General features: G+C 41.5%; 2 protein-coding genes across 3 annotated transcripts; both read left to right on the top strand.

The window, feature by feature from the left end:
- The first annotated feature begins 4,621 nt into the window (after positions 1-4,621).
- On the top strand, positions 4,622-8,106 carry LOC135652167 (transcription factor bHLH143-like). Of its 2 annotated transcripts, XR_010502081.1 has the most exons (4): positions 4,622-4,747; positions 5,218-5,690; positions 5,808-5,954; positions 6,045-8,106. XR_010502081.1 is itself a non-coding variant. In XM_065172922.1 (2 exons), the coding sequence occupies exon 2, from the start codon at positions 6,069-6,071 to the stop codon at positions 6,960-6,962; it is 894 nt and encodes a 297-aa protein (XP_065028994.1). In that variant the 5' UTR covers positions 5,816-5,954; positions 6,045-6,068; the 3' UTR covers positions 6,963-7,058. The 2 variants fall into 2 exon arrangements, 1 of the variants encoding a protein (XP_065028994.1); XM_065172922.1 differs by lacking the exons at positions 4,622-4,747; positions 5,218-5,690 and having other exon boundaries at positions 5,816-5,954; positions 6,045-7,058.
- A 1,893-nt stretch (positions 8,107-9,999) lies between these two features.
- LOC135652891 (uncharacterized) lies at positions 10,000-11,464 on the top strand. The gene is made up of 2 exons (XM_065174208.1): positions 10,000-10,281; positions 10,952-11,464. Exons 1-2 carry the CDS (start codon positions 10,160-10,162, stop codon positions 11,304-11,306), a joined length of 477 nt encoding a protein of 158 aa, XP_065030280.1. The 5' UTR covers positions 10,000-10,159; the 3' UTR covers positions 11,307-11,464.
- The last annotated feature ends 467 nt before the right edge of the window (positions 11,465-11,931 follow it).

Below are 11,931 nucleotides of genomic sequence, written 5' to 3'. Positions count from 1 at the left end.
ATTTCCCAAGACATTTACTGCAACTTGCTCCGGTGCATCGATCGTTTCTTCCGGCGAGCTTCCAGCAAACTTCCGTCGATCATCCGATGAACCCTCGGTGATGCTCCTGCGGACTTCCGGCAAACTCCTGGACTTGCGACGATCCACTTGGCGAGTTCCGACGAGCTTCTTTGGCAAGCTCATGGACTTCTCAAATTTGTTCCCGCAGAACCTCCGACGACTGTCCGAACTTTCGTCGAACTCTCAAACTCCCAACGTGATCATTGTCTTGACTCCGGCGTAACTCCTGCTGCATGTCTTTCTTCCATCGTAGTTAATCCTGCACACTTAAAACAAAACTTCGATCGAGACAATTAATCCTAAGCAATTAACCAAGTTGTCCGGCATGTCATTGGTCCCTCGACGCTTCGTCCGATTCTTCGGCGCATCGTCCTCTCCTGCAGCCTATTGCCCAATCGGTCAGTTGACTCCGCAACTCCGATATCCTTGGCACAATACCCGCTCTTCTTGGCCCGATGCCCGAGTCCACGACCCGAAGCTTTCTATCGATACGTCGACCGATCCACCGGCCCGACGTCCAATCTTTTGACATGTTCCTCCGGCACAACATGATTTTCCTGCTTTAATTGTCTCATCCTGATCGAAGCATCCTGCGTCACTCAAAACGCAGATTAAATCATAAACATATATTAAGTAGTTTCATTATCAAAATACTAGATTCAACAAAATCGACTTAGATGTGACAGTGTACATGAAGTTTATAAATCTATCTTTCATCTAACCTTCTTTTAGTGTTAAGTAATAAGAAAAGCAAGACTCTTTCCAACATTTTAGCCGTTAAGTTTTAAGAATACTGGTTCCCCGATCAAATTCTTTAATTGGTCCTTGATCTTTGTTAGGATCACATGAAATCTCCTAGTATGCCTACCCCTCCCATCACCTTCACTGCACTTGGCTGGTGCATGCTTCTCCAGACGCCACTAACTCACGTTTCAACCGTTAAAGTTGGTCGATGTATCATAGGTCGCAATAAATATTTTCATTTGAGCACACATAGTAGATTTGCCTGTTAGCTGCTATATTATACCTCTACACTAGGCATGGAAGACATCTGGATTTGCACCGCATGACTCACACGTGCGCATTACTACAACCTTCCTTGAGTTGACCATAATCTCTCGTTCTCGAGCCCCTTGCCCGATCCCACCACATTCATACAGATCGTACATGTCAAACAACTAGCAGAAGATTGATGCCAGAGGAAGAAGAAAAGGCAGCGGAAAGAGAGCGGGAGTTGACACTTCTGGACATTGGGGTCCGTGGAGAGTTGCGTTCTCCTCCTCTTTTCCTTTTCCAATCTCTTTTTGGAGGCTCACGACACAGCGCAGTGCATGCAGCACCACCAACAACTCCTTTTGCTTTCTTTACGCTGGTGTGGGGATCATGGTGGGTGGCATTCCAAGTGTGGCGTCTCTGTTGGAGAATCCACGACCCAAATGTCTCCATGCTTTCCCAAAGCTTTTATGAGTGTAGCTGTCCTTTGTTTGCGTGCTCTTTGTAGGCCCTCTTCCAAGTCTCATAATGACACACACGTAGAGAGAGAGAGAGAGAGGACAGCAACCCCTTGGTTTACCGGGCGGTGGTGCGGCAAACTTACTAGACTTCAGTGACCTAATCGAGTCGACTTCACTGGACATATTGTCAAGAAGCAAGCGATTATATATGTTCTGAACACCTCCATCAAAATTACACTGATGATTCTTTCACGGACAACCACCACATCTCGGTAGTATATCAGTCTTATCCCATGCTAAGCTATTGTTATTTAGGTTGAATTAAGGCAGTACGTAGTGATGAATCAATCCTCCAGTTCAAGTGATGAAGCCTCACTTCAAATCTAAGCAGCAGTATGAAGTGGGTGACTAATAAATCAGATCGATTGCAGGCAAAAATGGAGTCTGGAGCAAATCGAAAATACAGGATCGAAAAAAATAAGAGAGGCGAAAGAAATCCAAACATAAGATATTCTATAACTAGAAATTGAAAAGATCTGCAATTCTGCTTGCTACTACGGTTGAGTGTGACCTATACATACGTATAAGAGAGCATTCTTTCTACAACTCGACATATATCAAACCTAAACTCGAACTTCTATAATAATAATATCTCAACAGTAAGGTCGTATGCTGATGGTAGATCTTCTGTACGACACATGTCCTCGACGACACACGCGATCGGTACACGTGTACAGAAAAATGCTTACCATGATTAAAGTTTCCTTAATTATGGCACAAGCCCTATTAGTTAAAGCAGCAACCATAATGCCACTTAATATAATCTCCACCTCACTGTGAAAGGTTGGCTAATAGCTGTGTGCTACTTAAAGCGTAGACCTCAAGGGAGGGGCAATCTTGATTCGCCATTGCCTTTGTTCCCTCCCACCATAAACAAAGGCAGCATGGCACCAAAAGCACACTTAAAAGCCACAGTGCTAACACCAGGGAATCTTAAACTAATGGACAACAAATCCTTATCTCAGAGGACTCGAGATTCGGCAGCAGGTCTTGGTATCATAGCATGCCTTCTTTAACCTAATTCTCGTGCATGCTGCCTTATTATATGCTGTGCCGTATGCTTTGTGTATTCCACAGGTTGCAGTGCCTCCGTTTGCTCTTGGAGGATCAAATCCCCAAAGATCTTTGTTGCAGCAACAGCAAAGCTTCATATATAAACTAGTGAGCATTCAGAGTGGAAAAAGCTGTGGATTGCTTTAGTTGAGGACTTAATTGTTGTGGTCTCATGTAAACTACAAGAAGACTGTTTGGTTGCAGGTTAATGGGGGTGCCGGGAGCAAGCTGACGTGGATGACCTAGTGTAGTAGTATGGAACATGCATGCACAAAAGCCACAGTAGTCACAGACTGAAGTCAAGCCTTTTCTTTTCTTGTTGTAGCTCTTGCAGTGCAGCATGCACTGGCATTGAATTCCTACCTTCATGGAGATTTTTCTTCCACAGAAAACAAAATGATATGTCCTTTTAAGAAAAAGTTAAATGCTCTTGAAGAATCTCATCGATATTATTGTTAATCGTAGTCGTCAAGTTGATATTGGATGTCAAGTTGACCTAATCCATTTCCACGATAGATATCATACTCGAATATCATACTCCAAATGTGATATGCCTAGTCCTCTAATTTTTCATGATTCTCACCTCGAGTATTGGCTTGGAATATCGAGTTAAATGTTTTTTACGAAGACTTATATTAGGAATATCTTTTGACATCCAAGTTAATTAATTGTCCGATGTGAAAGTAAAGTATTCGGTAATTAAAGAGTTAAATATACTATTTAGAGAGAATAATCTATAAATCAAATTTGATTCCAAGGATCATTTTGTTATGATTTTACATTAATGTGACAAGTCTCATTAACCTATTTCGATGAATTCAAGTGATTAGGATCCAAGTATTAATTATCTGATTGGATCCACGTATCCAATTTTAACCGGAGAAAAATATTGACTATATCAATCGAAGAATAGAAAAATAAAAGGATATATAAAAGACATAAATTCCATGCTGCTAAGTAGGATTATGCAAGACACTTTGGCATTTCAGAATAATTTGTTGTACTCCTAGATTAATGGGTTACAATTGAAGGATGTGGTGTATCACTTTCCGTATCAGAACCGGAGAAAAAAACAGAGATAAACCATAATACCAGGAAGAATCTTATATACCTTTACATAAAGTGCACTTGAATCACTGTACTTCACTTTAAGCCAAAAGAGACCACTTTACCTTCTGACACAAGAACTTGAATGCAAATGGAAAAATGCAGTAGTAGCAAAGCAAATGAACTTTGATACCACTTGTTTTCCCACAATTCCCACCAAATTATGGACTGGTTGATGGCACTAAAAGAATTTCATATCTTGTACAGCCACATTGTCATGGTTGAATGCACTAAATACAGCTAGATTTGGGGGTTTCTGGAGAAAGGTAGAATTATATGCCAACAATAAGAACAAAAAAGGTATTGAGGTGAATGCATGTTTACCCACTTATTCGGATCAAAATCTCATCTAATAAAATTTTATATCTGAGATATTAATATATTATATCATATTTATTTATTAAAAATTAAGAGTTTAAAATTGTATTTGATAATTTTGTTATTATAAAACGATGATGAGGTACTAGACCCTCTTATTGAGATTGGATTCAAGATCTCATTTGGATTAATCTTTTATCTAAATTAATATAACGGTATTATTTCAATCCACTTATAAAAAATTATGGACTCCGAAGCTCATCCGATAAGTGTTTTCAAATCCCACGTTAAACAAAAGTGCATATGTAATCGGAATTAGGATACAACACAGCGGCATGCATGTAATTATAGGGAACAGAGGAGAGCAATATAGGAAACAAGCATCCGGACCAAACCACGGGTTTCGGAAGCGACTCACCTCTCGTCAACAGATTGTTTTGACCACATCACGTGTCTGTAGCCATTATCACGCTCAAGGGCATTTTTCTTCCGAATTTACTTTACTGTACCTAAAAGCATTTGTATATTCGCATAATAAGTAGGGGTACTTTCGTCCTATTGCTTCCAATAAAGATCCACGCTTCACGCCCTCCTCAGCTCGTGATCTCCCTCCACCCTCGTGATCATTCTCTCGTTCGAGCTCGCCTTCCTAGCCGCGCGTGGGATTCGATCTTTCTGTCGCTTTGGATCGACTGGTATGAAGAGATCTCCAGTTTTTACTGTGAAGTTGCGTTTTTTGTGGGGTTATTTCGGTGTAAGGCGATGGAAATCTGAAGCTTTTCTGCTCTCCGGCTCTCGAATCAATCGTTATCTGATGAATGATTCTAGAGTCTGTTGGGTTTGTTAGGAATCTGATCGATTTCATGCTCAAAATCGAGACTTCTTCTCCTTCTGATCTGTTTTCTCGCAGTTTTTTCCTTGGTTTCGCATCTTCTTGATGAGGACGTTTTCTCATTTGTTTACATCAAAACAAGGTTTTGTTCTTTGTTTGTCTTATGTACTCTGTTCTTTTAAATTTTTTTATGTGCTTCAAGACGAATTTGAGAGCAAAACGTTTTCTTTTTGGAGGGCTGCTTGGGTTCCTGTACTCCTTTGAACTGCTAACTGTTATCCTCCATTAATCTTGGTGCAAGATTTAAGGTTTTAAGATGGATTCGTTGTTCAGGGGTCTCAAGCCGCGGAGGTTCGGCGGAAGTGAAGGATTGTTGTGGTTAAAGATTCAGAGCAGTATGCGGTGGCTGAGTCTCTCGGTTGATGTCTACCGGAAAGTGATCTCCTTGAACTTGTATTGCAGAGTTATTCTGTAACTCATTTCCTCCTCATGCGTTCCCTCTTAGAGCCAGCAGAAACCCTAAAGATTGCCACTTGGCTTATATTTCTCCCTCGTCTTGCCTCTGCGATCCATCTTACTGGTCCTTTTTGAGTATCATTTGGCTTCTTTTCCTCTTTTCATTTGGTTGCATTCTGTTGGGTTCTCGGTGGACTGGTCTGGTTTCAGAGGAAAGAACAGTAGTAATGGTGTGCCAGGCAGCGACGAGAACGAGATTCCGAGCTTTGAAACACGAGAATGGGATCGCCGGTAGCACCACCATAATTGTTAGGGTCATTGCTTGCTTCCGACCATTGCAGGATTGCCAGGTAAAATTGCAATAAGAGACTCAATAGGCTGCTTGGTGAATGTTTAAGATACAAGCTTAGTTTTTTTCAATCTAATTTTCACTAGTTGATATGACATATCGTATTGATTTTTGATAGGCTGAGTATTTCCGCCATCTCCTAAAGCCGGTCACGTAAATTAGCTTCCCTTTAGCAGTTCATCTTCGATAAGGCTGGCACTTTTGCTCTCCTTTTTTCATAGATCCTGAAGTGAAAACAATTTTTTATACTTACTAATTGCCTGAGGTAAAACATGTGTTTTGATTAAATTTTGTATCTTTATGTGAATCTGATAGACTCATCGTTTAATTTTAACCAACTAATGCTTGCTTTCAGGTCATCAATTTGGGCTTTGTTTTGATGGAGAAGGATATGAATCCTCGGACTGGCATGCAACATTCACCTTGGCAATTTAGTAACATGAACCCTGCTAGTAATATACAACAGTTTGATATCGGGTATCAGAACACCAATTCAATGCTGTCTCCTGCCTATGTTCCGCATGGTTGTGTCTTCTCAGTCAATACTCCAACACCCTTCCCTGGTATCAACACGGACAACCCCTTCCAACAGACATCATCTTTGATCCCTCCTCTGTTCCCATCTTGTAGGCATCCAGAATTTGATGGATCAAAGAAGAGATGCGTGGTCTTTGATCAAATTGGCTATGGAAGGAGCTTCTTCTGTAGCTCATCAGATATCCCTTTTCCATGCTTTAATTCCATGAACCCAGGTTTCAGTCTGCAGGGCAGCACTGAAACCAATGTTTCTAGCAGGAACGAAGGTGAAGAGATGCATGAAGATACGGAGGAAATCAATGCACTGTTGTACTCAGATTCTGATGATGAAGAGGCCAGCACAGGACACTCTCCGGTTGGGGCATTAGAGATGGGTTCATCCGAGGTCGCAAGCTCCATGCTTCCAGTGAAGAGGAGGAGAGTTGATGTAGAATTTGATGCATCACTTGTAGATACTGCAAGCTCACAAGTTTTTCACTGCCCCAACGAACCTATGAGGTATAGGAATAAAGATGAAGATGATGATACTGAATCAAGCTTTGTGAAAGGAGGCGATCACGATCAGAATGCTGATGACAGGCAACTCAAAAGAGCAAGAATTCAAGAAACAGTTGGCATATTAAGAACGATTATTCCTGGAGGGAGGGGGAAGGATGCTGCCTCTGTCCTTGATGAGGCCATCCATTATCTCAAATCGCTTAAACTGAAGACCAGATCTTTGAATGCTACTCCTTAGTTGCTACTCCAGCAGCATCTTTATTATTTGCATCTGTATATATATTAGAATGTGATATTTGCACAGTAGTAGTAGTATCAGTATCAGTTGGATGGACCCTTTTCTCTAAATGTCATGGAAAGAGAAAGGAAGAGGCCAGTGGGTTCTATCCACACAGCTCCAATGATTGAAGGTGTGAATCAGTACCCTAAAAGTCACAGCTTTAGAGTTTTGGGCTTTAATGGTGGAGGAAGGGGGATATGATGGTTCAATAAAGCATAGCTATCCTTTAGTGTCTATGAGTTTGTGTGAGGAGCGAGGATTCCAAATCGATGCAAAGAGGGTCTGTGAGCAACTTATTTTGACTGAGAAGGAATGATGGGCACCACGAGGAGTGCTGCGTGTGTGTGATCAATCGATACAAGCAGGCTTGCACAAGGCTGGTATGTTGGGTGGTGATTGCCACTTTTATCTTGCTTTGTTGGTCTCTTTAGACAGTAGGATGACAGTGCAGAGGAAAATTGAAATCTGGCTATTGCGTCTTGGCTTTAATCATTTCCTGAAGACTTGTGGAGGATATATTGCTTTGTTGACATGGCAAGGGAGGGCAGGTTGCTTCATGATTAACCTTGTTTGGGGCCATGCTGAAATATATTGAGGAAGGGGCATTTGGGTGCATGATGAGTGGATAAGGCTGTGGTCCATTGATAGTTCTCTTTTGGCAAAGTGGGAGTCACTGTCCTCTTGAAAGGTGTGGTTCAGATTTGGTATGGTTGTTGGACAACAAAGCTGCAAAGTGCTGCTTGTTCAATTTGACTCTGTGACAATGATCTAAGAACAACTCTACTTGCTGCTGCCCTCCGATTTTTCTTTGCTGTTGGTGTCAACCATGAGCCTCGACATTGTGTACCATGAGCCTTTGTATTGGGAGTGCAGGAAAGGATGCTATTGTTTGTGGTCATTGTTTCTGGATTCGAGGTTCTGTAATCATGAGTTTGATGCATAGGAACAGTCTGTTGGCATCTCCTGGATGTAACAAACTTATCGGCGGCCTGTGATTGTGTCGAAGATGTTGTTGACGGTTTGTGATTGTATTGGACGTGTTGTTGAAAAGACTATGTTTGGGTTTGATATTGTAATGTATTTCTTGTTTGCTCTTGTTGAACGGCTGAAGGTTTTGTTGTATGTAACGAGATTGTTTTCATGATCTAAACACTGATCTAAAAGAGTAATCTTTACCGTAAGTGTTCAGAGAATTCCTCTACGTCTGCAACTATCTTTGCACTAGAAAAACAAGGATGCCATTCTTGAAACCCTTTTCTGGCCAAAAGTATCAGCTCCTTTGAGAGGAAAAACATGTATACATAATCAAAAAAGAAAATCAGTAGTTTAATGAGTGCAGAAAAAGAAAAATAAAAAGTTGAAAGACAACAAAGAAGAAAAGAAAAACAAATCAAGCAAAAGTAAATAGAGGACTATGCAATCTGTGGAGTCCTCCATTCCCTAAGAAACCTCTCCAGTTCCTCAAGCATATGCAAGTTATGTTTGGCACATTGTTGCTGAAACGTCCAATACTTTCCATCCATAAAGCCCACCTAAAGTGTGCAGAGAGAGAGAGAGAGTCCACAATGCCGTCGAAGAAATGCACGACCGAGCAGCAGTCGAGAGTAGTTCAGATATATTTCTTGTAGTAATTGCGCGCGCGCACACACACACACACAAATATATATATATATATATATATATATATATATATATATATATATATATATATATATATATATATATATATATATATATATATATATATATACTGTGTCAAACCTAATTATGTAAGTCTCTTAATTTAATTAGGACTCTTAAACTAATTCCTCATCTAAATAAAAATTTTCTTCCACATCTTCTCTCATTTCCTACCTGCTCACAAAAATGAATGGTTTCACCCATATAAACTGTCCTCAACACCATTTTTATGAGTGGAGTCCATGGCTGGCATAGGTGGCAACCACTCAAGGCTATTTAATTGACCATGTCTTCTGACCGAGGCAGGTGAGGTTTTGAATCATCATCAAATGTGTATCAATGATCACTATGCTTCGTTTGTGCACATAAAGCAAAGCATCTACGAGAGAGGAATGGCTCAGCAACCAACACATTGCAATATATTATTCTGGAATGAAAGGTGAATTTACAGATGTTAGTCTCTTATTCCTCGTGCAATGGGCATCAACACATGAACAACTAAATAATACACAAGCATTACATAATTACATTAGGACGGATTTATATTTGTTCTTGATGACCACATCTACGAGTTGTCTGATATATTTGTTCCGTGATCAGAGAATATATATAATCACGATTACAGTGTCATAGGTCAAGTTTAGTCTCACATTGGATGTGAATAATTAATCAGATAAATATACTACTGTTGTTTTGTACTTAGGTATTTTACACAAGTTGATTAAGAAGATAATTGAGTTTCTTTATAGGTTAGATAAATCTCGTATGTTTAAAAGCTTGTACTATTTCACATTGTTTCCTTCACTCTTATCAATTTTATTTAGATTTCTTAAGGACGTGCAACATACTTATTAGGTAAGCTCATCAAGGTTTTTGTGGACCGAAGCACAATAATGCATCATCACTTTCTATGTGAGACTAAACGGTTAGGAGCAAAATCTTAGAGCATTTGCATGGCAACACTATCCATTTATTCTTCCTTAGTGCATGTGAGACTATCAAAGGTGACAGTGGGCTGCCTTTTGGATACATGCAATGATGCTGACACCCATTCCTAGTCATATGAGAAGACTTGGAGCGAAAAAGAATCCTAAGTTATATATCAGTGCATATGAAGATGACCTGTGACCGAGAAAGTCCATGACCTCTTCCACAAGATTGGTCATGTTGTTACTTTTTTAGCTGAGACTTTCCCATCCAACCCTTTTGTTTATCCATGCAGAGATAATAATAAAACAGCCCATGAAGTTGCCAAGAATTGTGACAACCTTCCATCTGAAAGATACCTCTTCTTCTTGCAGGGCCCATGCAAGCATTGCCTAACCCCATCCATTCCTTTCCTTCTCTTATTTTCCACTCCATACATTTTCAAAGCTTCCTTCCTTGTTCCTCTCCTCTTCCTCTCCAAAAAGCACAAAAAGGAAGGGGTTGACAGCATCAGATTCCTCCCCTTTCCTTCTCGCTTAGGAAGTAGAATGGGGAGCAAGGGAGGCGCTGCGCCACCGCCGTCGTCGGTGGTCTGTTGCATGTGCGGCGATCGTGGGCTGATGCAGGAGCTCTTCCGGTGCAAGCTCTGCCTTGTGAGGTCTCAGCACAGGTCGGTCGCCGTCTCTTTCTGCTGCTGCATCATCTTGTCTTGTTTCAAGAACTGCAACTACTGCTCTAACCTAAAGCCTTGTTCAAGGCTATTCAATACAAAGAAGGAATCCCATGCAAGACATGTTGTGTTCATCGTGTTAATCAATAGCTTCTCAGCAACAAGATCTGCCTCCCAACGAAGATCCTCAATGAACAAACATTAAGCTCTTCATATATATAGTATCAGTTCACTTGTAAGTCTCGTCGTATCAATCCATACACGCTCATGCCTTCTTCCATCAATTTTATGAGGATCCTCATCTACGAAACAAGATAGAACCCTAGAAATTAGGACTTTTTTCGTATTACTGCAATAACATGTGACTCATACAAGAATGATCGAAGAACAAACGTGGAAGCTAATTTCCACTAGCTTTATGACTGTACCACATTTTTGTCCTATCCAGGATTCATTTGTCTCCGGTCTGTCAGAGTTGCATTAAATCTTATCCGACATTTATGAAGTATCTATGTTTGATGGAATTGATCTGTTTAGGTTTCATTTATTATCTTTATTTGCAATTTAACCTCTCCATCAAACATTACCATGAATGTGGTTGGTCATGGAACGATAGTACATATCATCATACACTCCATTACATATTAGCTGATCTCAACAATCTCAGCAGATACTGTAGTAATTTCTATCCCAAAGCTGAATCCTACCGGACATGCAATTGGTGTCTAAGGGAGGAAGGAGAGAGGTCTCTTCCCAAAGAAGCCATGAAGGACACCAACAGATTGGTCTCTTCTTCCAGTAACAACGACAGCAGCAATGACTCAGGAGCAAGTAAGCTCCATCGAGGAGACTTCTCGTCGCAGCTCAACAAGCCTATCAAGAAGCCCAGGCTGCTGGACTGGTCGGCGTCGGATGTCACCGACCGGGTCTGGTCGGGAGAGCTGTCGTCGGGCTCGGGAAGGGCAAGGCAAGTCCTGAGGGGCAAAGCCAGAAGGTATAAGCTCTTGGAGGAGGTCTCCAGCTAACTGAGCGCAGCCTGCGACAGATCTGCTGGCTCATCTTCTCTTAATGATCCCAGAGAGGAGCTTTCTACTGTTGTTTGAGTGCTGGTCTCTCTCATCTTTGACAAACGGAAGCCGGAAAGCAGTTTTCATCATAATAGAATATGAATCTGCCATATAAATATGATCACTGTTCAAGAAGAATGTTTGGCGATCGAGGTGTGGGAGAAGGTGAGGATGAAGTGACGAGCTTTGATGAAGGGGGGAAGAAGAAGGCAAGGGAGACAGCCACAGCCAACCCCACACCACAAATGCAAGGGCGAGGGCGGTGCGGTGCGGTGGATGACACGCCAAAGTACAGACATCTGAGGACTTGGGAAGGACGTGAGGGCCCTGCGTTTGGTGGGATGGCAACATCCATGGTGGGGGCTCGCTTTGGCGAAGCCATGTGCGCGTCCATGGAGAGCAGCATCCATGCACGCATGGTAGCTGGAGACTGGCTCGCTTTGGCGAAGCCATGTGCACATCCATGGAGAGCAGCTTCCGTGCACGCATGGAAGATGGGTAGCATAACCCATGGTAGCTGGAGACTGCCTCGCTTTGGTGAAGACATGTGCGCATCCATGGAGATCAGCTTCCATGCATGCAT

Source organism: Musa acuminata, chromosome BXJ3-11 (assembly GCF_036884655.1).
Source record: "Musa acuminata AAA Group cultivar baxijiao chromosome BXJ3-11, Cavendish_Baxijiao_AAA, whole genome shotgun sequence".
NCBI lineage: Eukaryota > Viridiplantae > Streptophyta > Magnoliopsida > Zingiberales > Musaceae > Musa > Musa acuminata.
Note: the sequence above shows the minus strand (reverse complement) of the source record. Positions and strands in the feature narration are given on the sequence as shown.